Source organism: Pocillopora damicornis, chromosome 6, assembly GCF_964200805.1.
Source record: "Pocillopora damicornis chromosome 6, jaPocDami1.2, whole genome shotgun sequence".
Taxonomy (NCBI): Eukaryota; Metazoa; Cnidaria; class Anthozoa; order Scleractinia; family Pocilloporidae; genus Pocillopora; species Pocillopora damicornis.
The window spans coordinates 11,478,818-11,504,235 of NC_142675.1; the positions used below are offsets into that span (position 1 = coordinate 11,478,818).

Sequence of the window (25,418 nt, forward strand, 5' to 3'; positions counted from 1 at the left end):
TTTTGAAAGTCCTATTTTCACACTGACCGAATCAGGAATGAGCGAACTTTCTGCTTTGAAGTAAGAGGTTTTTTTCCCTGCCCTTTTCGACTGTGTATAGAAAATCTAGAGCCCTGTAGTACATGTTAAAACGTGCCATGGGAGGAACACCTATTGTAAGATGACTACCGTTTTGTCTCGTTTGTACAGCCCAAACCAAGGCCGTAGATATTAATGAACCGCGCAAACATCGTTGGCACGTTTGAAGTGTCACAAATAAGGAGTGGGTCAAGTGTACACCACACCTATGAGCTTTTACCCTCCCCTTACTAAGCATTTCAGCCCAGGCAGTGTGCGCACCCTGATTACGTTTCATTGTGGAAGCGTTATCAGAAAGTGAAAAGGCAGAAAGCGACAGATTTTGACAAAACAATCCTTCAAAGTTAGGCTTTATCTTTTTCCTTTAATCATACTTTATCGTAATTTGACTCACACAGAATCGGAAGAAGTATGTTTTGTTCGTATTTGTCGCGTACTCAGTTGGAATTCAAGGACAAACGAAACGTTGTTTAGTATGGAATTTGAGACCGGTTTTTCTAAGATCTAATTTGCTTTACGTCATAATTTGAAGCCTCTCAAAGATTTGGATGGCCATTTTAACCTAATTTAACAGCCCTGATCAAAACGCTTCAAAAACGCTTTCCAACGGTATTGATGTTTTTATACGTGTTTTGTACGTGTTTTTATTAGCGCCAGTGTTTGAGACCGGTAAGGGCCACTAAAGGCCTATTATTATTGCTTTACATAGCGTTACCATTTTTAGGTGATTGTATGGTAAATATACTATTGAATAAAGGACGGTTGAAGTAGAGCAATGAAAGGACTCACTTGATCTATGAATACTCTATATAGTGCAAGGCGACATCGGACATGACTCCATACAAGTCCAATGCACACCAATAGATTCCAATGGAAAACGTGGTTTTTAGATGGAATAGGCAAAATTCTATCCGTAACACCCTCCAACAGAAAAAAATGATTCGGCTGGTGGAAATCAACACTTATGCCCGGTGTTTTTTAGTCCATTCAGTTTTTTAATACAGAATCTCGAAGTGAAATGTTCAGTGAAATCCGGCCGAATTGAAAGACGCGAGTTTTTTCCACATGACAATTAGAAACTGGAACATAGAGATTGCTCGCGATAAATGCGCTCGCGATTAAAAGCGCCGTAAAACTCGGCTGTTGTGATGTGGCCTTCCGCCCAACGCATCGGAAAGGATAATAGAGCAAGCTCTTAGTTGTTTACTCGAAGGGCGGCAGTTGTAATTTCTGAGACTTGCTTCACTCTGATGACCGGAGATCGCCAGAATCAGCTAGCCGCGACGGACCTCAGCATGATCGCTGAGTCTCTCTGACACCGTCATGATAACTGGGAATTTTAACGATTATGCCAGTTTGGCTATATTTTTCATCACTCCCGTTTTGTTCTGTGTCGTTTTTAAACATGAAACTATATATACTATCGGAGTGTTAGCTGTATTTTATGTTTATTATTATTATTTGTAATTTAAACGGTAACCAATCTAAGCGATCATGAAAACCTTCAAAACTCGGACTATCCATTTCGTTTTCTCTTCGAGGATATTTCTCTCTGCTCACGTTATAATAACGTAAGTGTGGCGCTCGGTATGTTTACAAACCTTTGTTTGGTTCTTCTGCTGCTCAGTACTTGACTGCTCGCGTGTTCCGTAGCACAGTTTGGCAAATGGCGTGACAGCTTCATCTCAGTTCTATGTTTTATACCCCGTTAGAGCACGCTCTTTCAATCAATGATAGCGCGCGTCATATCCGATCTTTGTAATAATTCTCATTAGTGCGATCAGTTTTAAGGTGATATTTCCTTATTCGTAAGTTCTTTATGTTAGGCAAAGCCGGACGAGATTGTGCAAAAAAAAATTATTTTCTTCTTTGTGCTCCCAATCTAATCTTTCTCACCGGCAGAAATAACTCCCGAGATATACTTCCCAAAACTGTCATCTGGGTATCCTCCACTCTTTATGCGTATTTTGAAACTCTGTACGCTTTTTATTAAATGTAAAGCGGGACGAATTCGTTCCTAAGAGATGCAGCACTTCTCCTTTTACGAATTCTTTATTGCGCCTGATGGATGAAACGTATAAAAATTCGTGCATTGGAAGGTCTTTCTGTGTTTGTAGTGTGTTTGCACGTCAAGGGTCGATTCCCAGTTAAATATCTTTCGTCTAGGAACGAAATTTCTGACTTTAACATTTATACAACCATCGGCTGTGGGTGTAACTGCTGTCATATGGGAATAGATTCTCAGCAAAACTACAGTTTGGATTCTTTCTGAAACTCGTCAAGTGCCTCCTTAGAATGAATTTGTCACGAAGGAAAGTCTGGAGTCGCGCAGGCCCGTCAACACATTTTAACTTTCGGACGATCGGCAACAAACAGTGAATCTCTGTTACATTCCATGTATTCATGCTATTCTCGCTGCCACAAAAGATGTTCACACGCTTACGACTGCCGCAGGATGCAAGTGACTTACTTTCCTTTTACGTCTATGATGCAACGTAACCAAAGTGCGCCCATTGCCTGCTCTTCCCAGTTCTGTGGTTACTGTTTGGGCAAACTGGTCTTCCGGCCTCGCCCAGGTGTCATCTTTTGACTCTTTATGAATATGTCTTATGTGACCACTAATCGCTTAAACCTTGATGATGAAGTTATTCCGTGCAACTTTAGTTCTATGGCTAATCGCTGTTTTGCGCGAAGTTTCAGGAGAAGCAGGTAAGAGTTCGCATCAGACGACTGAAAGGTGTTTTATTCCTTGAATGAACCTTTTAATTATGTTCAGGAAGCGGTCAGTTCGACAAGTTCTGCCGCGCTACACGACTCCGATGCGAAAGCCACTCAAGCGGCCGAGCCAAACAAAATTCATAAGAAACATTTTTCCGCAATTGTGCTCCCACGGGTTGTTACCACAATTAATTGTTACATGGCTTCGGTAAATCCTGAACTTCGTGCAACTCTGACCAAACGCCTGAAACAGAGTCGAACTTCTCCGTGCCACACTTTTGAGCGTTAAGTAAGCTACCCGTGTTAAATGAAAGAAGTAGAATGTTATTAAAGGCGGTTACATTTCTTCTCTCCGTTTATCACTGGAAGGCGAGGTCAGAGCGCCCTTCATGAATCGATGTTATAACTGTTGTGTATTCTAGACGATGGACTTTGACCAAAAACTCGATCTTTGAGAAGGGCGTTTCAGTTGATACTTCAACCTTTCTCAGCGTAAATTAGGGTAATTTAAATATCATGCGAATTTCGAGCTTAATGAGATCGAAGGATCAACGTAAATGACCTATTTTTGAGGCAGCATCAACTTTCTCTACTTCTTATGTTTCATATGTCTGGATACAGACTAGATAATTTTAGGCTGTTATGTATTTCGCTTCAAAATAACTTTAACTGGATTTCCGCCAAGTGATTAATATAAAACTGAAATATAGTTCCATTCACGTAATATATAGATTTCGTCAAGCCTAAAAGCGGAGCTCTTTTTAGTCACATGCAGTATTTGATGTCAGTATCAGTTGTAATTATATTCTATTGAGCGTGACTGATAATTTCGGTTGGGGAAAATGAGCCAAAATTAAAGGAGAGGGTAACGAAACGACTTCGAGTAAAGACATCACCAGTCGATGAGAATAGTGGTTTCGTAGAACAATACGCAGAATTGTATGGGCTTCTCTTATATCTTCCCTTGAAGTTGCCAGGTATGACTGCTTGCTCCACTGTTTTTTCCTTAGCGTTCAACCTCCTTTGATAAGCGTAGGAAATTAATAAGAAGAATCACTTTTAACTGTCCTCTGGCTAGAAATACAGGACTTCTCTTTGAGATTTTTTCTGTAATTAATTTGATAATATCTGCCGGAATTGCATTTAATGTCAGTGTCTTCAAACCAACTTTCCATGATCTTCGCTACTGAAAAACGAAATTTTTCTGTCATGTTTCTCGCGCTGCGGAAGTTTGATTTAAAGGAAGAGAAGCTAGAAATAGAATATCATATTTAAAACTTGACGAGGAAGAGAGACTTAAGAGCTTATGTAAGCATTCATCAAACAAACAGCGGCAAGTCAGCCAAATTTGTTTTCCCTTCTACTTTCATATTTTGTAGCCCAATATGTTCTAATAATTTTGGTGTAGTTTTTTTGTAAAAATTTATTTTGGTTTTCGCGAAATAATTTTTTTTCGTTCGACCGCTCAAATATGCATATTTTCACCGTGAATATTACCAGAGTTGTGTGACCTCATGTAACGAATGTACTAGACCTACGGTATTTCTGCGAACATAATCCTTTGTTTTATCAACTAAACTTAATCCCCTATCGTTGTTGAAGCTGGCAAAGAAATATTTATTTTTTGGTGAATATTTTTGTGCGACATACTTTTCCTATGTCGAAAAGTAGCATCAAAACAAAGACAGTTTTAACCGTGACCGATATGACACAATCTACTGAGCTTCAAGCTTTTAAAAGACCAAAGGATGGTTATAAAGTTACTGTAAAAATTTCCTTGTGTTTTTGTGTTGTTCTATCTTGAGACGAACTCAAAGTCCGGCAAAATTTACTTGATAGCGACTATGAAATATACATGGTGCGCCTACTTGTCGCCACCGTTAACTGGCATAAATCACTACAATTTGCAAAAAAATCTAACATAATACTCTTACCTTGTTTATTTATGATTTTATCAGCTGTTTCGATGATCACGTTTATTATGCTCTACCACATTCTAGCCAGATTTGAGTTCCAGTTTATATATCTTCTCTAACTTATTATATCAGTTGCGTGGCGAGCGTGACACAGAAATTCAAAGATGAGTCAACCTCCGAAATACCAAGAGATGGGTTTTTTTTCCTCTTTGCATGACATCTAGAAAAACCTTTCAGGAATTACTGCATTCAGAAAACTAAAATGTCCAGATCCATCAATGATTCCTTCGCCGGCTGAAGTCACAGTAAGGTTATAGTAGTCGATTTGATTGATAAGCTACATACTGATTTAGCTAACTGATCTGTTTTATAAGCGTCTTATCTTACATGCTAACATGGAGATTTACTATTTAGTTAAATCGTTCGGTGGTGGAACTTGTGGGTTTAGTTATCGAGAAGACCAAGTCGTTCCCTTGCGTGATTGTTAAAAAGACATTTCATGTCGCTCTCGGAGTTGCAAGTTTTCAGATCCAGAAAATGAAGTTAATCTTGTTTTGTCGCGTGCCGGCATCTTCGAGACTCCAAAACACATCGATGATTTTACAAATTGCCCCACACACAGATCAAATCTTGGTGTTGGGTGGAATCGTGGTTCCAATAGCAAATGTAGGGTTCCAAAAGAAATGTCCGGCCATGATAGAGGTGGGTTAAGCCGATTCCAAAAGCTGATAGGGGAATCGGCAAGCGTGTATCACAGATAGTACTCAAGATGTCTGGAAAATTCGTACAATCTGGCTTCGGTAAGTAGGCTTCTTACCACCGTTAGCAAAATAACGCGTGACGTCAGAGTTAAGTTTCGATTGGGAATTGGTCAATGGGCTACCAAAAATTCAGACAGAGGCGGAGTTTTCTCAACTAATGCCTGAACAATTTGTTGGCTTTCGCCGTCTGGGGGGACGCGTAATTATGCACACTGCGGTAAAGGGCCCTTCCTCACTAGCAACTAGACGCTGACAAAACATGTTTCTCTTTGCCAAAGTCACATCAGAATTTGTCCTTGCTAAATGTCAAGTGCGCTACACGTATTAGCACCACCGGGGGACTCCTTTACATTAGAGGGCGGGGTGTGCACTTGGAATTTCAAAAACGACCGCTATAAAATTATAAAAGGTGCTTAGGTCTCCTCCGTGTGGTAGTGGCAACAATAAGCCTGTTAAAACAGGTGTTTATGTCCTTTTCTGTCTTTTTCAATGCTTCCCTCGCTCCTACAGAGGATTCATACAAATATGAGAGCCGTGCCGCGTTTACCTTGTACAGGTAGAAAAGGTCGTCCAGAATGAGTGTTACTTTCTGTAATGAAAACCCCAATAAACTCACTCAGAAATGACTCATTTTGAATAAATTTTACGCTGCTTTTTATGTGGCAACCGTTATTAACTCGTTCTACAAAACGTTCGTACAAAACTCAGTCGGATATCATGTAAAAGGCCCCCTAAAAGTTTTTATCCAAGAGCATCACGCTTTGCCCGCCTGTCTGAATACTAAAAATTTCAGTAGCGTTGAAGCAACAACCCGCTTGTACCTGCTTCGCTGCCGCTGAAACAACGATTAGTGAAGAAAGCACATATTTTAATATTTTAATTTCAACGTAAACAAAAATATTTATACATGGTAAATATTAACTTGTGTCGGTATCAATTATTGCGTGACTAGCTTATGATATAAATGAGGGAGGGGAAAACACAACGCAAAACCTGAGCTCCTGTCAAAAAGCAATACCCAGTCGTAATATAACAATCGAAACGGCTAATAAAGTCATAAATAAACAAGGTAAGAGTGTTACGTTAGACTTTTTTTACAAATTGTAATGATTTATGCCAATTAACAGTGGCGACAAGTTGGCGCACCATGTACATTTCATAGTCGCTATCAAGTAAATTTTGCCGGACTTTCAGTTCGTTTCAAGATAGAACAACAAATACACAAGGAAATTTTTACAGTAACTTTATAACCATTCTTTTGTCTTATAAAAGCTTGAAGCTCAGTAGATTGTGTCATATCGGTCACTGTTAAAACTTTCTTTGTTTTGATGCTACTTCTCGACATAGGAAAAGTATGTCGGCCAAAAATATTCACCAAAAAATAAATATTTCTTTGCCAGCTTCAATAACGACAGGGGATTAAGTTTAGATGATAAAACAAAGGATTATGTTAGAAGAAATACCGTAGGTCTAGTACATTCGTTACATGAGGTCACACAACTCTGGTAATATTCACGGTGAAAATAATCATATTTGAGCGGTCGAACGAAAAAAGTAATTTCTCGAAAACTAAAATATATTTTCACAAAAAACGACACCAAAATTATTAGAACATATTGGGCTACAAAATATGAAAGTATGGGCTACAAATGAAAGTAAGAGAGAAAACAAATTTTGGGCGACTTGCCACAATATTTCAAGTTTGTTCGATGGATGCTGACATCCTCTCTTAAGATTTGTCCATGAAGATATTTGTAGAAACCTAGACAAAAAACCAGGATTTCATTTGTACATTACAGAAATCAATTCAAATAATCGATCAAGTTTTTTCTTTAGTTTTAAAGTTGATGTTGTTATTAGCAACAATAATGAGGTTGAAAAGTTCTAGATGGTATTCATGTTTACAAATAAATGATTTTTATGGAAGGTAGAGTTGTGGCTACATATTCACATGGAACACAACAATAAATTTTATTGATCTGTAAAAAGTTCTCATTTGACCATCTACTGGCAAATACTTGTTATATATTTCACCCCAACTGGAAAATTTGCAGTATATCTACCATGTTTGTAATACCATGTCCAGAATAAGGTAACAAGATTAAGGGGTGTGTATGTGGAAATAGCCTCGGTTGTGCGAGTCATTCATTTGCTAATCGCCCCAGTTGCCAAAGTTTGGATGAAGTTAGGCTGTCAGGGCAAAGGTCTGAGGATTTTAGGAGGCCAGCAGATTTGGGAAATATTCACAGGGGAAGAAACTTTCCTAAATCTTGAAACTATCATTGTACAAAACCCTACTTGTGCTTGGTAACTTATTCTTATTCTGATAAACTAATTTTAGGAAGGATACAATATTTTATTACATAAAATTGATGCATAGGCTTTGCACAAAACTTTGCCGTGGTTTTTATTCACGCTTGGCGTTATGTGATGATGATCGCCATGACAATTTTAACAGACGGTCCTTCTTCTGTACTAGTCTTGATTGAGAAGAGTCGAGCACGGCGCCGTGTTGACCCAATTTAGTTTATTTACATTTCATGTCGATAAACACGAAATGGCAGTCGGTGACTGAATTAGACGTACCTAAATCAAGACCACCCCATGCACTTTTTCCCTGCAGTTTGCATCACACAATTAACAGTTGCATCAAAAGAAAATAAATTGAAGATATTTCAACTTTCCTGTTACTTCTGTGCCTAAAATTTCGCTCCTATCACTCCTTGATGACCGCGGCCGCCGTCTTCAGTACACGCGAAGGTCAGTATCTGTTCACTCATTTCCAATATAATGATAGGGCAAGCAGTAACGAATAAACAACGAACATCTCGAATTAAGTTAGAAAATCTTCGACTTCTGAAATTGAATTAGTAGAGTACCTGGTCTCCTCAGGGACAGATAAATTCAGTATGGTTGTAGTGTACCGAACATAATACTCCAAAGTTCACCCTATTACTATCTCAGCATTTCTGGATTAGTTTGCGGCCTACATGGAGTCGATCATTCTGACACCTGAACCCCTCCTGATAACTGGGGACACGAAAATTCATGTAAATGTCCCGAATGATCCCGATGCAATTAAATTCCTAGATCTCCTCGACTCTATAGGATTAGTCCAGCATGCGACCCTCACCGGCTTGGTCATACACTCGATCTAATCATCACACGGGAGGTCATTACTCTAGTGGAGACTACACTGATTTCAGACTGTTGCTTCGGCGTCTTGAGGATAAGTCTGTGTTTTGTAGAACTGCACTGGAGTTCTTACCTGTCGGGCAGGTTCCAGCAGGACGTAATAGACGTTGCAACTTCTGGCAAGTTCGACATCGACTTTGGTGTACCGCAGGGTTCCTGCATCGGTCTATTATTGTTTTCCATCTACACGGGTCAATTGTTAGACATTGTCACTCAACACTTACCCACAGTGCATTGCTATGCCGACGACACGAAGCTGTATCTGGCTTTTCGACCGGGTGATAGTGCCACTCAAGATTCGGCTGTTGCTGCAATGGAGGCTTGTATACAAGATCAACGACGATAAGTTAGAGTTTATTCTTATTGGCACTCAAGCACAGTTGAAGAAAGTGGATATTGACAACTTGACTGTAGGAGACTCTTGTATATCCCCCAGTACAGACGTAATTAGAAACTTGGGTGCCTGGTTTCATGTCAACTTTATAACGAGCACACATATTACAAAAACTTGCAAAACAGGTTTCTTTTACCTCCATAATATCAGCAGGATAAGAAAATTATTAACTCAAGAAATCACGGAGGATTTAATACATGCGTTCGTTACGAGCCGCCTCGACTATTGTAATTCTCTATTGTAGGGATTACCTAATGGTCTCATATCTAAGATTAGATATTTTGACGGTAAATCGCATTTTAAAAACGTATGTTGAATTTGCACTGTATAAATTATTATATTATTATAGCATTATGGTCGCCATGTTGTGACGTCACGTCGTTATTAAATCTGATAACCATCCCGGACTGATAGTTTACAAACAGAAAACCTTCGGCAGGTCGAATTTAACACTTTTGCCTGAAGCTTTTTTTTTAATGTTAATGCAGAATATTGAAAGTGAAATGTTCAGTGAAATCCGGCCGAATCGTGGCTTATAAAAACACTCAAGCTTTTTCACAATTAGAAAACAAACGGTTCAAAGCGTTTGTTTTCTGACTGAACGACAGCCGATTCACAGGAACATGAAGATTGGTCGAGGTGACGGCGCTCTAAAACTCGGCTGCTGTGACTGAGGAGGCCTGCCCCTGGGGGCATCGAAGAGATATCAGAGCAAGCTTTTAGTTGTTCACTCAAAGTGCGGCCGATGTAATTTCTGAGGCTTGCTTCGTTGCGATGTCACCTGAGATTGCCTTGATGAGCGTGATGGACCACAGCACGATGGCAGTCGCTCTGACACCGTCATGATTTGTATAAACTTTAACAGCTATTCAAGTTTGGTTGTATTTTTCATCATTCCTGTTTAGTTCTGTTTTGTTTTTAAACACGAAACTATTCATACTACATGAGTGTCAGCTGAGGTTGAAGTTTTATTGCCGTGCGTAATCTTACGATCTAACTGAGCTTTACAATTTTAAAAACTCCGACAGTCCATTAAGTTTTTTCTTTACTGATTTTCGTCTGTGCTCACGTTATGGCAATGTTAATTACCGCGCTTGACATGTTTACAAACTTTTGTTTGGTTCTTCTTTTGCTACTTGCCGGCTCGCTTGTTCCGAAATTTACTTTCAGTGAACGAAAAAAGCTATATAGAGAAGTCCGAGCCGATGGACAGACATTGTACAACTTGGCAGATAGCGTGACAGATTTTGTTCAGCTCCGTGTTTTGTACTCTGATAAAACACGCTCTTCCAACCAATGATAGTGGGTGTTATATCCGAACTTTATTACCAAATAGTTTATAACATTCCTCTGCAGAAACTCTTTTGGAGAAACCGACTAGAAGAGACCTTTGGTACTGGACTATCTTTAAAGAAAGTAAAGGCGGATCAGGGGTGAGTTACTTGATTTTGATAGCCCATGTCGTAAAAACGTGTATTATCAAACATTAACTTTGTCGCTATCTAGTACATCTATACATATTTTGTAATAGTAATCCCCGCTTATCAAGGAAATCAAGGTAGAGGTTAAAAAAATTGGAAAATGAAGATGATGGGCGGTTGAAATCCAAATAAATGTGGACAGGGGGTTTTGTGAGAGAAAATATGGGCCCAGAGAAACCAGCACATGCTCAGGTGATGTACAGCAGGTGGTTTAAAGCTTTTGTATCTCAAGCCTCTACGTTACTCACACCAATGATAATTTCCCATGGATTTGGTCCAGGCATGTATTGTATTTTTAGTTAAGATAAGACACATCTTATATGCAAAAAAATTGAGCTGAAGAAAAAAAAGTCACCTAGAATGAGAGAGTTTTGACTTACCTTAGGACATATAATCATATCAAACAAGAAGCAAATAAGAAACATTTTCCTTTATTTGTTATGGTATTGGAAAGAAATATTTATAAGAGCAATAGAGAACTTTTTTCATGTTTTTATACTCTCATCTCAACACTCGATTTCCTTTTCAGATCTGTTGTGTCAATTTTCAACAAATTAGCACTTGAACTAATTCTTTAGGATGAACTTGATTAAACTCATTTTAAACAGTAGTAATATAAACTAGATAACTGATGTTTTTCCCCTCTTCATCTTGCACAATTTCATTAAGATAAGGCACATCTTATGTGCAAAGAAAGTGAACTGAAGAACAAATGGTCACCTAAAATAAGAGAGTTTTGACCTTTTGTTATTAAGCAAAGTTTTCCTTTATTTGTCATGTAATTGGAATGAAATATTTTATAAAAGCAACAGAGAACTTTTTCATGTTTTCATACTCTCATCAAAACGCACGATTTCCTTTTCAAATCTGTTGTGTCAATTTATCAACAAACTAGCACTTGAACTAATTCTTTAGGATGATTTTTAATTAAACTCATTTTTAAACAATAGTTATATAAACTAGATAACTAATGTTTTTCCCCTCTTCATCTTCAACAATTTCGGTATCCTTCTTCCCATCCTCCAATAAACTAGAACTTCCTATGACTTAACTTGGCATTTCAATAAAGGAGAGCCAATCATAAGTCAGTGACTATCAGTAGTATTCTTCATTCCAAAGAGGTCAAAGCCTAAATGCATGAAACACCAAGGTTTTTGGTAAATGTCGCATGAAAAAGCACGTACGCTGTAAAATAATGCCATTTGGAGTTAATTTTGATATGTAATTTGATAATAAGATTTTGTTATTCTAGAGTTATTGATTCATGTTGATCATAGTTAAAGTATCAGCCCATCTAATAATGCTCCATACTTGCCTAGTGTATGCAGAAATTTTCAGTATAGTGTACGCTCAGTACATTTATGTTTTGCACAGACCAACACTTTTGAAGTGAGTATTTTTCTCCTTCACGCTTGATCAGTAATTGGATTTTTATTCTCTTGCAGTGGAATCATCCTTCAACAGAAATGCCATATTACTCAGTTTGTGATTTTTCTAACAGGAATGAGGAACCAAAGAACTGGTTAATATCAGAGTTTATTAACAGCACAAATGTTGCACGACTTGATATTGAAGTGACCTATAGCCTCTTATACTACCCTTCAGCTGACGTGGGGCCATTCTGCAGAGCAAACTTCTCCCTGTATTGTTATCATACAACTGGTTACAAATTTAACCGAGACCCAATACAACTAAATTTTCAGAAAGAAACTGTTATAACTCCAAAAACTCCTCCTGCACCTGGGATGCGCATCATAGAAACATTTTATGGGTCAATAGTGACAAAAGCAAAGGGAATTTATTTAGCATTACTAGACCAAGGAGCCTGCCTGGAAATAAAAAAGTTCGTTGTAAGATATCATTTCTGCTCTGAAACGGTCGCTTCCAAAATGGTTAGATTTTCAAGAACAGTTGCCCCAGCAAATGAGATCAATTTAACCAAACAAGAGGGAGAATGTACAGATCCTAACTCGATCGCTAAAAACAACAAAAAGGTTTTTGGCGTGTGCCTTAGTAATGGGGAATGGAATATTACAGATAACTCAGCCTGTCTTTGCAACTATGGTTATGAGTTGACGAATGGATCTTTCACATGCAAAGGTTAGTGCTGTACTTAATTAAAACCTGGATTTGCCTCTGTAACGCTGGGTCCAAAACACATATTTAATCATTCAAATGGTTAAACATCTTAATGACCACCCTGTTTGTTCAACGTTTAAAAGCTTATAGAAGCTTCGATGCATAACTTACATGAAAATGGACTGTTTGGCCATACTTCACATTTTCATATAAATTCAATCGGTGGACGTAGATAAATAAATAGTCAAGGACGTAAGAACCAAAAACGAAGACCCCAGGACAAAGAACCCCTTTTTGCAAAGTACTATTTTTGAAAGTGCCGTTTCGTTTTGCTTTGTCTTGGTTTTTTGCGCAGTTGGATGTATTTATCTATTTGCCTCGTTAGGTTCAAAATCTCCCTGTCACAAATCATCACCGTACTGATTTATTCTTAAGAGCCCCCCCCCCCCCCCCCCCATTTGTCAATTTTTATTGGTCTATTCTTCATTTCCCTTTTTTTGGTTTTGCAAAAATACGGGGTATTGATTTTCGGCTCTTCGTTTTCGGGTCTTTGTATTTAGGTCTGATAGCCCCAGGTTAGGGGTTATATTAAATTTACGGACGCATGTTGTTCAAAAACCTGAATGATAGTCATTATGAGAGTCAAGGAGTGAAGACAAAAAGAGTTGTCTTGGTAACCAAGCCTCTGGTGATGACTTGTGCAAAGGTTATCAAAATGCGTCTCAGATTCTGTCATTACATTGATGTTTTCTAAAAAGGAGAATATCAGTTGATATTACCTTGGTTCTGAAGGAAAGGCATGTTGATGAAATTTCACATCGTTTCATTTTAGAGTGTCAGAGAGGCTTCTATAAGGATTCTGTTAGTAATGCAAAATGCGTACCTTGTCCTGCAAATTCAGCATCTGATACTGGCAGAACTGGTTGCACGTGTAAAGAAGGTTACAAGAGATCATCTAATATGGAACATTGCGAAGGTATACATATATATATTAGTGTTTGGTCTTGTCCTAATCATAATCGACTAATAAAAGTCCTAAAGCCTACAGGATCATTTCGATTTTGTCTAACAAAATTCAAAATGCTCAAAGGAACAAAAGGCTCTTTAGTTTTACGTTCTACTTAATGCTTACAACATCGATCAGGATATATGCATAATTCCTCCCACCACCAACTCAACAACAGCATAGTCTGTTTTGGCTATGAGAGAAGTCTATCTCCTAGAATAATAAAATTGGAGCAAAGAGTGACAAACAAGGAAACGAAATCTCTTTGCCACCTCACCTGAAAGGCGTTAACAAGAGACGGGTAGGTAGGCGAGAAAAACAACACCACTTGACAAAACACTGTTCACGCTACGAGAGCACTAACAAAACTGAAACCAGGTACTGTAACCGATAAAGAATAGACAAAGGTGTGTCGCGTGGCATGTGGCAATTAATCGCTTTGCGCAATAGCTGCCCAAAAGGGAATATTGACCAACGGTTCGGTCAATATGGCTGTATATTGAACGAGTTCTTTCTTTTTTCATCTCGGTCCTGAAAACACAGAAAAAGAACAAGGGTAATATCCAGCCATCATGATCGAACGAGCTTGGTCAATAAATGATTTATTGTATCGGGAAAAAATATTTTGTTTTGATAAGAGCCATCTGTGTTTGTAGCACAATAAACCCACGAGGGATTTTTATGACTCTCTTCTGCCGTTTTATGCGACTTCATCGCCGACATTGCCCAAAAATAACCGCTCCATGTACTTCTTCCTCTTGCACAGGGTCAAAGACAACAATCCCTAACGGTTTCGGTAACCAGTCAGAACAAGGGACTCGCCTCATATTACTTATGGGTGCTGCCAGCGATATGAAAAATGTTATTATGATAAAGTAACCTACATTTATCATGCGTGTAAATGTCAGAAAGAAACCAGACTAGTGTAGCTAAGGACCTCTTTTGATAGAAAATCATGCCCAAATTATTCTTGTAGAAGCTCTTATAGAGGTGAAAGGGCATGCTTCCCCTTAAAACTTTAAAAAATACAGTCCTTTTTGATACCATTTGCAGCATATTAAGATTATATTCAATTGAAAATTTTCTTGGATAACCTGATTGTTACATATTTAACCCCCCAGTGAAAGCGGTCGGCTCTTAGTCCCTGTTTACATTCCAGATAATGGTATTTACTTTGGTATTTGCGGGAAATGAAATGTTAATCATGATATGTAATGAAGTCACAAAATATCAACAAGTCTACGTTTATGTGTGTCTAATTGCAGTGTCTTTTTATTCACATGTACAGTCATAGTAAAAGTACTGATTAACATAACCATGGCCATCACCAGTGAAAGTTGTACTAATGGGAAATACGACATATTGTCATTACTGACTACACTCAAGGAAGTGGTAACAATTTTTTTTAGAGCAATATTTCTATTTATATCTTTATTTCTTTCTTCTATTTCTGCCGTTGTACATCGTACAGTTAAAATTTTAGTTTTGGCTTTCGTTCGATAATGGCTGGCTATCAAAAGAAATAGAGACTTATTTTAATGAACTAAAAAATTCCAAATTAGCCTATTACGCATTTGCATGGGCATGCTATGAACGTTTATAAAAGAGGTTTTTCATTACAAACTGGTAATATTCTAAATTTTTTTGTCGATGAACATTCATATGTTTATCTGATTGTGTGCTGGTGTTTAAGTGGCCTGATGAACTCCTCGAACTCCTGTTCAGTTTCACTTTTCTGTTCCTTCTGTAGATGGAAGAGGCTTTTGCTTGGAGATTTTTAGGTTTCAAAAGTGTGCACTTGAAAAGTAGCATCAGGTTTGTAAATTGCCTGGATCAGCAAATGAATTATAATTTCCCGTTTTCTAAAGCACTCCATCCTCTAATGACCCACGTCTTTTGTCTTAATCAAGGTGTGAAAGTACAACTGTTTACCTTGCAATGATCTTCGATTCCAAAGCAAAAGAGCAAGATGCTATAGTCGTACTTCGTAATGCCTCCAGAGATGGGAAGCTTGGAGACTTCACCGTGAGTGCTATAAAAAATACAAGATTGGAAATTGACTTCGAAACTGGAACTACTGAAGCAGGCACAATAACTCCACCTGGCAGTAGGTTTTAATCCTTCGATACAAACATTATAGTTGATTGGTAGCAGAAATCTTAGTCCATGATATGCTTCAATTGGAGTGGTTAATCATGGAATGAGATTTAATCACTTCCAAGCGAAACACACTCACACATTATGCACGCTGCACAAGTATGTTCAGCATCTATTTGGAACATTCTTCTTGTTTATGGTATCCATGTTGATGTACTTGGTTGTACTGATCTTTTAAAACATCATGCATATACATCTTAAGGTTATTCATGTTATGAGTAATTATTGTAAATGTAAGCTTCTAGATTTCTCCAGACTACTTAGTCATGCAGATTCGCATACCATAGAACTTTCCAGAACCTTTCATCAAGTCACGCATTTATTATGCAATACTTCTAAAAAGTTCTTATGTAAGCTTCTGGAATGTTCCAGAGCACTTTGTGAATATATATAAAGACTCACTTATGTAGTAGCAAGAGTAGTTGTTGTTGTCGGAGGGACGACAGTTTTGAAAGCCCTACCGAGAGAGAGTTACTGGGGAAAATTGCTCATTTCAAGGAACTTTGGCGACAGCAGTGAGATTGCGTCAGTCGTGAGATTGTGTCAGTGGTGTACTAGGATATAGACTGTGGTGGGCTTAATTAAGTTTATTAACGATAAGTATTGTACTGCTTCTAGAAGTCGCTCCTTGTTAAGAACATTATTCGCTGTTTAATAAAGTAGTTAAGTTTGTGAGATTGATTCTGTCGGTTAGATTATACCGTTACATTCTGTATAACACCACAACAGCTAAGGGCTGCAGGGTGGGGAAGGGATAAACCCTTGGCTAGAGTGTGATAAAAAGAAACAGCAGCTCAAACAATAACTTGCGAGGCCTTTGTTTCTTAACTGCGATCTGAGAAGTAAAGGCTAAAGCAGTATTCCCTATGGGAGGAAAAACAATTGTAGTGCAGTTTATAACAAAGAATATTCATTTGTTTTGTTGGCTCGTGATTCAAATTGCTTTTAAAACATCTTAAAGGGTAAGTAAGGGTATGGGTGGAAAAAATACCTGTAATTTAGTTCTCATACCCAGTTAAACCCCTTCTTCCAATTAATTTGTCATGAATTAAATAAAAAGTTATGTGTAGAAAAAGGCATCATGACTAAAACGGTTAAGCGGAGGATTGCCATAATTTAGTTTGAGGAGGCATATATTTCATATGTTGTTCAACTCTTGTGTTCAAGGTGCCACAGGGATCACTGTTGGTGCAGTGGTCGGATCAATTGCCGCGCTGGCTGTTGCTGCTGGGATATTTGTCTTTTTCGTATGGAAGTGGAGAAAGAACTCAAATGGTAAGAGTAGTATCAATGCCAACTCTAGCTCCCAAGAAAAGTCGCGTAGTATCAAGCAGCTGAAAACAGTTAATGTTTGTTATAGCCTTTTTTAAAAATACGGTATGTCACTGGATTTCGAAACAGTTCTAATAAATCCCTTTAAAAAAAGATATTGGTGTCCAACACCGTTATATTATAAAAGATGTAATGAAACTTTTTAACTGAAAATGAATACTCTCTAAACTTCTAAGATTCCCTGAAACAAAGGTGGCAAATTTGCGATGAAAGAAAATTAAAGAAAATACAACTCAAATCCACTGCATATTACACCGAACAAAATTGAGTACGAGAAAGTTTCCAGATCAATTTTCAGTGTCAAGGTTTAAGTCTGTGTAGGCCAGATTACCTGATATTGCGAAATAACGCGCAACGCGCGCGAATACCATAAAATGTAGTTTGATAATTAGAAACAGTTACGTGGCACGCCGACCAGAGTATCACTGAAGCCTCTTAGTGTTTAGGTGAGGCTGGGTGAACACGGCAAATCTCCTCTATAATCTGTTGCCTTTATGAAATACACACATATCCAAAAATTCATGACCGTGATTATATGTTCTCGTTTGATCGGGTTCTATAATTCTATGATTTCAGTTATAACCCTAGACCTGGTGACCACTTTCTACTGAAACTGACCATGTGTAAAATGAAATAAATGTCAGAAAACATCATTCTGCATTGCCTTTGAATTATTTGTTGCTTTCTCTAAATATATTTTTCGAGCTGGTTTTTCTTTGCTATCTTCTCACTTTACGTTTTTCATGTTTTTCATACTTTTTTTCTTTTTTATCGTTCTAGAAATAAGAAGAAGAGAGAGGTGAGATTTTTAGAACGATAAAGTATCGTCCAATTTCATGTTTTGTTTTTGATACCAATTGTAGACTGTATGCAACTGTGAATTTCAAGCATGGATTATGATAGTTACGCCTAGAGCAGGAGCTTCATCTAAAGTCAATTTCCCAGAGCATCCGTAACGTAATGTCGTTAAGACTACTCACGAGACCTTTTGAGAATGGACTAGTCAGAGATAATTATCTTTCCTTAGAGCTAGTCCACTCAATGAAAGGCACAGATGCCTGGTTCCTAATCTTTATGAAAGCTTTTTTGAGTCAGTGCAGCAGCGCAAAATGTGACATGTTGTCACTAATCCTTTCAAGACTAATACTTATAGAGTGCCTAAATGTGTGCTTTCCTAGCTGAACAAATCGTCAACGTGCTTCTTCCGATTGAATTCGGATGCGACCGAAAACGTGATTTTCTTTTTTACTTTTAGGACAAACAGAGATACAATTGAGGAAATAGAGAATGTTTTTGTAAGTCGCTTGAAGATTTAACTCTTAACCTTATTGTGGTACAATACGGTATATCATTTTTTTGTCAAGAGGGCACGGTAACGAATCCTTCAATCTGATTGGTTCTTAGCGCAGTCCGGATTTTCCTACCTCTGCCGATGGACACAGTAACGCTTTCGTGGGTCGCGGAGTATATTCCCAGGTTCATTGCAATTTTTTTCATAAATGTATGTTGTATTATCGGCTGGGCAGCATTTTTAAGCACAGACTTCGATCACAATCTTAAGCCCTAAATTTATCAATAATTATTTGCTTCCTTGTTCTCAAATCAATTTGTTCGTTTGGATTACTGTTCCGAAGTTTGCATAGAAGTCTTTTAATTCACCGTTATCATTACGCAAATAGAAATGTTTTGGTTAAGCCTAAATCTTCAATTTATTTCCTTTACCTTTTACTCGCTGAGACATTGTTTAGTTTATGGAGGATCTTCCCATAATTACAAGCACCTTTGAGTTTAAGAAAAAAACGAAAATGTTATATACTAGCCTTGTTCGGTCCTTATTGGGAAAGCCTGTGCCCTCTTTCTTGACAAAGAGCTTGAGGATAACATGTCTGTACTTTGACAGAGATTGGTGATCTAAGTTTACGTCATTCTCCTTTTCAATTGCGTAACTACCAAACAAAAAAACTTTTAATAACATGGCTGGAGCTTTATTCCCTTTCTTAAGTGCGATACGTTTTGTGTCTTTGAATAAAATTTACCTTGCTGACAAATTCGTTCAAATTTGATTAAATTATTTCTTACCAGCGGCGGTTTGTCTTTTATCTTCACTTATTCCGTGTTCGTATCTGTACCACCCTCGCTCTGCAATAATATTATTTTATAAAATGCTTCTCCAGTATATTGTACCACTCAGAGACGAAGCTAACACCACCACAAATCAGAACGATCATCAGTGTAATCTGTAGGAAACAGAAGAACAAAATTGAAAGTTTAATATGAGCCAGCACCTTTTTATTATTATTTTTTACTATCGCACTTCCAGTAGTAACTCCCAAAGAATGGAAGATAGTGTCATAAGTGGTCATGAAATTCCTACAGGAGACAGCTGAAGAAAATTTAAAATTTAATACGAGCCAGCACATTTTATTTTTCTACTTTTATATAATTATAATGATGATATTATGCAACACATTCGCAAGAAAGCTTTGACATGAACCACGGAATGAAAAAGAAGGTAGATTTGAGAAACGTTCCACTGTAGCCCTAGTAAATGATTCCTTTTATTATTTTAAACTCAAAAGACTGAACTTGAGATGGCGGAAGCTTCTCAAAGCCACCAGTATATGGCATTGGATGAGAGGAATCGGTCACCGGCGAACTGTCCACAACCGAGCCAGTCCGTCACTGAATACACCTCTACATATTCATCACCACGCTGTTGGGAGATTCCTACAGAGCATGTGACTCTAGAAAAGGTCGTTGGTAAAGGGGCTTTTGGTCAGGTTGCCAAGGCAACAGTCATAGGCCTCCATGGGAAACCAACGAAGACACTTGTGGCTGTTAAGATGTTGAAAGGTATCAAATACTTCAAATAATAGGATTTGTTTCAGTGAAATCCCAACGGTAACACTCCCATGGAAAGACTCAGCCTTAGGCAGGTAGCGTCAAAAGATTAAGCCTTCTTCTCGATCCTGAAGGTAGCAAGGCAAGCCTAATCTCCCCTCCCCCCAACCCTTCCTAAATGGGGAGAGTAAGGTTCATTTAGCAGTAGTACAATCAGCAGTCAACTAAACGTGACCTCAGTTAGTTGATCAGGATCGTGAGACAATTTAAAACCAGCTATCAAACAGACCATGGAGAAATATGGACGTGATCCTCGCAGTTATGAACACTATTAATGTAGTAGTGAAAATAACGCCATGGAAAAAATTCAGGCCTGTACGGGCCTTATTTTCTCTTCTACTTAACTAGTGTTCATAACTGCGAGGATCGATTCCATAGTCAGATCGTTTCCTCAAACGTAGTTCACATGTATGATTTTCATATATTTACAGTCATTTATAGACCATGAATGAGTTGACCAGACCTGCGTAGTCGAGAAATGACACGACAAGCTTCTCACGTGGCCTCAGCATGAAACTTGCTGGTGCAGCGCCCTCTGATATCAGAAGTCGTACAATTTTCTTACAAGTTTATCAGAAGAACTATATCTTTTCTTGCAAGAACATAGCGACAGAGACATTTATTTGTAGAGAATTAAATTCTCGCCGACAATCGACACTCCTTCCTCCCACCTTTTTAAAAGTAGCAAATCTCAAAGACTGTTTTTTCGAATTCAAATTAACATAAGGGTGGTCCCTTTCAACATTAAACCTCAGCGGGAAAAGGAAAAAATGACTCTGCTACGCGTATGCCGCTCAGCAATTGTTTTGTACAAATCTTAAGCTAATTAAATTCAATATCATTAAAGTATGGTCATACTGGTATAGCAATGGAATGAGGGGTTTTGTCATTGTATTTGTCGACTGAGAATAATGTTTGAAATTTATAGAAATTTATATTTACTTGCAGAGTATTACAGTCCTAATTCAGTCCGTCTTATCGAGCTTTACACACGAGCTCCAAAGATGAACTTGTATAAGATATTTTATGACTATTACCATTTCATAACCTTGTGATTTTAGATAGGATGTTCAATCACTGAACAAAACGGAGCTCAAAGTTCGGTAGGAAATGTGTCACCTATTTTAGTTTAGCAAGTCAGAGAATATCAACTGATATTTTCTGAGGTACATTTACTGATATTGCTTGTAAAGGTAACAGCTGTCGGGTGATCATCTTGCAGATCACGCTTCTGAGTCGGACAGGAAGGACTTGTTGTCCGAACTTCGATTGATGAAGGAACTCGATGCTCATCCTCATGTTATTAAACTTCTGGGATGTGTCACGAAATCTGGTAAATATGGAAAAGTATGCCTTAATCGCCCAAACAGCCAAAACAAAGAGCAGATTTAGTGCTTAATATAAGCATATTTTTATGTTTACCATATTTTACAGGGCCATTGATGGTGCTGATTGAATACGTTCCCTATGGAGATCTACTGGGATACCTCAGAAAGAGCCGTGGATTAAATGACACTTACTTCGAAGATCCGGATATCAAACCACAAACTAATCTGACGTCAGAGCAGCTGATGAAGTTTGCGTGGCAAGTTTCCGATGGAATGTCGTATTTGTCATCGATACCAGTAAGTAGGAACCCTATCTCTAGTTAGTGAAATGTTACTTTGGCATATGTTGCTGAACTCGGATATAGGTCATAACTTTTCATTCTTTTCGTTCAATTCTTCTGGACCCCCTCAATTCATTAACATTAATGATTTGATTTTATTTGTTGTAGATTATCCATCGCGACCTTGCAGCTCGTAATGTGTTAGTTGGAGAAGGAGAAACGTGCAAAGTAACAGACTTTGGTATGGCCAGAGATATCCATGAGGACAACATTTATCAACGGAAGTCTAAGGTACTAAATTAGTTCAGTTAGCTAAAGATCTGTTTACAGTCTACTATCTGTAAAGTCCGGTTTATCCTTGATCATGATCTTTTCCTTAGCTTTGCCAACGAGTTCTGTGTTTCTTATTTAGGGGCGTCTCCCTGTTAAATGGACTGCCACTGAGGCATTGCTATACGGAAAATATTCTACAAAGAGTGATGTGTGAGTACAAGGGCTTCATAAGGTCCATAGGCAAACTGGAAAAAGTTATTGGATGTCTAATGTATGTTATGCGTTGCATTTGTTTTAAATTGATGTGGAAATGTGAAGGCATCGTATTAAGAAGGGGTGGTAACACGCTTTCTGGCTGTGAGTCATAAGTAACGGCCCAGGTCTCGCTCCTATAACAAGTCTATTGTGCTTCCCACGATATTTTGCCGAAGATGTCAGTACAGAAAAGAACGTTTATTTCTGTTAATGCATCTCGTTTGTTTTACAGGTGGAGCTACGGAGTTCTCCTCTATGAGATCTTCACGATTGGTAAGTCGCAAGATTGATAACCAGACCATTAATTTTAGCGTCAACGTGTCAACAAAAGTGGCTCTTGTGTTGACACGTGGTCATGAAGTAAGAAGGGTGAACCATACTCTGAGGAATTCAGTTTTGCCTTTGTGTTTTGTACCTACCAGGCCACCTTAGATTGCATCAGCTGCTGAACTTATTCGAAAAGAAAAAAAAAACAATCAAGGAACAATGGTGCAGGAATTATATTGTAGAAATATATTTACAAGTGTCAGGCCCTTCTTGGAAAAGTTTATTGAGAGTACCCGCTTTATTTTAGGTGGTTCACCGTATCCAGGGAAGGATGGAAAAAAAATGGCAAAGTTGCTGGAGGAGGGATACAGAATGCCTAAACCACAACATGTGGATGAGAAGTTGTATGAAAAGATTGTGTTGTTGTTGTTGTTGTTGTTGTTGTTTTTTACGTTCCTACAGCGGTAACATTGATTTGAAAAGTTCTTCTTGTGAAAGTTGCATGTGCAGCTCAAAATTAAACCTGTTTTTCTTTCTGAATGAGCCTACTTAGGGGAAAAATTGGAATGAGTCAGTGATCACGAGTTTGTCTCTTGTGGTCATTAAAGAAAGGAACAAGCTTTCCTACCTTATATTGCAATCATGATTTTGTGCCTAACAACATCCTAACTGAGGGCAGTAAGAACGAATAATGATATATCCTTGACTTCTTTGTGTTTCAGGTATGACATAGTGGCAAACTGTTGGGATGACGACCCTAACTTGAGACCATCTTTTGAAAAGCTGAGGGAAGAACTCAAAGAAATGGAAAACCAGCACAAGGTAGATTTGTGGAGCTAATTTTGATCGTTTTAAGTTCCATCTGGCTTACGCAGGGTGACCTACAAACGCAGAATATCGTCTACTTCAAGGTAGCCGATTTTGGGTATTATAGTTTATTATGAAAATTACGGAAGTTTCGAAGCTCCTTTGCCTAAATTATGAGGTAACAATGATATACCAGGATTCCACCCAGTGTCCTTACACAAGTTCCAAAGCTTGTTCATAAAACACGGAAGGGGAGTGATGTTTTGTTTCATAGAATTCTCTGAATCCATCGATGAAGACCCAAAGTAAATGCGAATTTGTATCGAGTAAGTTCCAGTGTGGTGCTTCGAACCTTTCGTTGAGTCTTAAAAGAGGTACACTATGATATTCGTTAGCTTTTTCTTTATTTTTTTCTGATATCGTAATTTAGAATCTACCACTGTCAAATGCATGTGATATTTGTGTGACCAAGGGGTGCTCGAGCGTTGCATGTCTCTTTTATTTTGATTATTTCCAAGTATATTCCATCATCAACATGCTCTTTACGAAGGACGAAAAGTCATTTAACCTTTATTTTTTTGGCAGGGGCTGATAAACTTAAGCAATTACGACGATCGACTCTACGTTAATGTTGACGATCTAGCTGTGTAACCGATTGCATTCTTATGGAGTGAAGGATTAAGTGATAAGTCTTGCAGCCCTAGGAGTTCGTATGCTATTTTCTCTGTGTATTTGAATTTAAAATTTCATCCTTTGTTAATACAAAGCGAGCTGTTTAACAGCGAAGGGAGGAACATTATAACTTTCATTTAGTTTTATGTGTATCTTTTAGGATTTTTATCTTGAAAAGACATGGAATTTTTTAGTGATATAAATTAAAAATAATGTTTCAGAGTAAATATTTTGGTGTAAAATGTAAAAAAAAATCGCTCCAATTGCGTATTCTTTTTTGGAAGCAAATCCAATGACAAAGTATGAAAAGATACTTAGCATAGTGAACGTTAGAGATTTACTGTGAAGAGCCCGCTCTATCGATCAGAAAATTGCGCCACTAATGTCATTTAGAGCGAAGTCTGGGGAGCCCGAATAAGCCCCCCGAATAAGCCCCAGGGAAACCGACATTCCTCTTCAAGGAAATGAACATCATTCGTTGAGGAATTTATAAGAATAATAAAGTTTTTATGACAAATTTATTTGACGGCTGTTTTTTGAATTGCACTCTAAATCGCAGGATTGTTAATGAAGGTAATGATCGGACAGAGTTCTTTTCTTTTGTTATTTAAACAATTGCATTCCGCTCAAATTTTTTTACGTTAGGTTGATACAGTTTCTGTGTTGTACAGCGTCGTAAAAATCAATGAATAGTGTCTGTTGGTGATCACGATAGGGCGTTGAAGTCTTAAGCGGAAACACCTCTTAGGGAATCTCATTTCCACTCTGAACAAGTCAAGGGTGAACGGGTATTCTGGTTCGTGGCAAGAAGAACTGACCAAGCAAGATAAGACTGACCGTCACCGCCCGCTTAAGATTGCATATGGAAAAATGCAACTGCATTGCAATATAGTTTAATATAGATGAAGCCGATGAGGAACGCCAATCATAAGATAGTGGTCATTTTTGCTTATGCGAAGTATCGGAGCATCAGGAATACGTCATATTCTCTCTTTTAGCGAATTAACATCAGTTTTCGGGGAATTTATCGGAAAGTTTCAGTTGAAGTTATAACTACCATAAGGCTTTAAAGTTCTGAGCGGTATTCCTTTTTTGAAATCCCATTTTCACACTGGCCAAATCAGGAATGAGCGAACTTTCTGCTTTGTAGTGAGAGGAACTCGACGATAGGGATTTTTTCCCCTGCCCTTTTCGACTGTGTATAAAAAATCTAGAGCTCTGTAATACATATTAAAACGTGCCATGGGAGGAACGCCTATTGCAAGATGACTGCCGTTTTTTTCTCGTTTGTACAGCCCAAACCAAGGCCTCAGTTATTACCGAACCGCACAAACATCGTTGGCACGTTTGAAGTGTCACAAATAACGAAAGGGTTAAGTTGTACATCACACCTATGAGCTTTTACCCTCCCCTTACTTAGCATTTCAGCCCAGGCAGTGTGCGCACCCTGATTACGTTTCATTGTGGAAGCGTTATCAGAAAGTGAAAAGGCAGAAAGCGCAGCTTTTGACAAAACA

General features: G+C 38.1%; 1 protein-coding gene and 1 long non-coding RNA gene across 2 annotated transcripts in view; one reads left to right on the plus strand and one right to left on the minus strand.

Annotated features, from left to right (window-relative positions):
* LOC149043956 (uncharacterized) overlaps positions 1-25,418 on the minus strand; it is a 114,545-nt gene that overhangs the window by 53,527 nt on the left and 35,600 nt on the right. The gene's annotated exons all lie outside the window — the stretch shown is intronic.
* On the plus strand, positions 2,734-24,155 carry LOC149043962 (uncharacterized). Its single transcript, XM_089209172.1, has 19 exons — positions 2,734-2,787; positions 10,419-10,495; positions 11,989-12,643; positions 13,455-13,598; positions 14,917-15,020; positions 15,379-15,443; positions 15,539-15,735; positions 16,953-17,060; positions 17,898-17,916; positions 18,373-18,412; positions 19,697-19,970; positions 21,241-21,351; positions 21,453-21,643; positions 21,796-21,918; positions 22,040-22,110; positions 22,388-22,428; positions 22,730-22,826; positions 23,145-23,244; positions 23,815-24,155. Exons 3-19 carry the CDS (start codon positions 12,010-12,012, stop codon positions 23,878-23,880), a joined length of 2,385 nt encoding a protein of 794 aa, XP_089065298.1. The 5' UTR covers positions 2,734-2,787; positions 10,419-10,495; positions 11,989-12,009; the 3' UTR covers positions 23,881-24,155.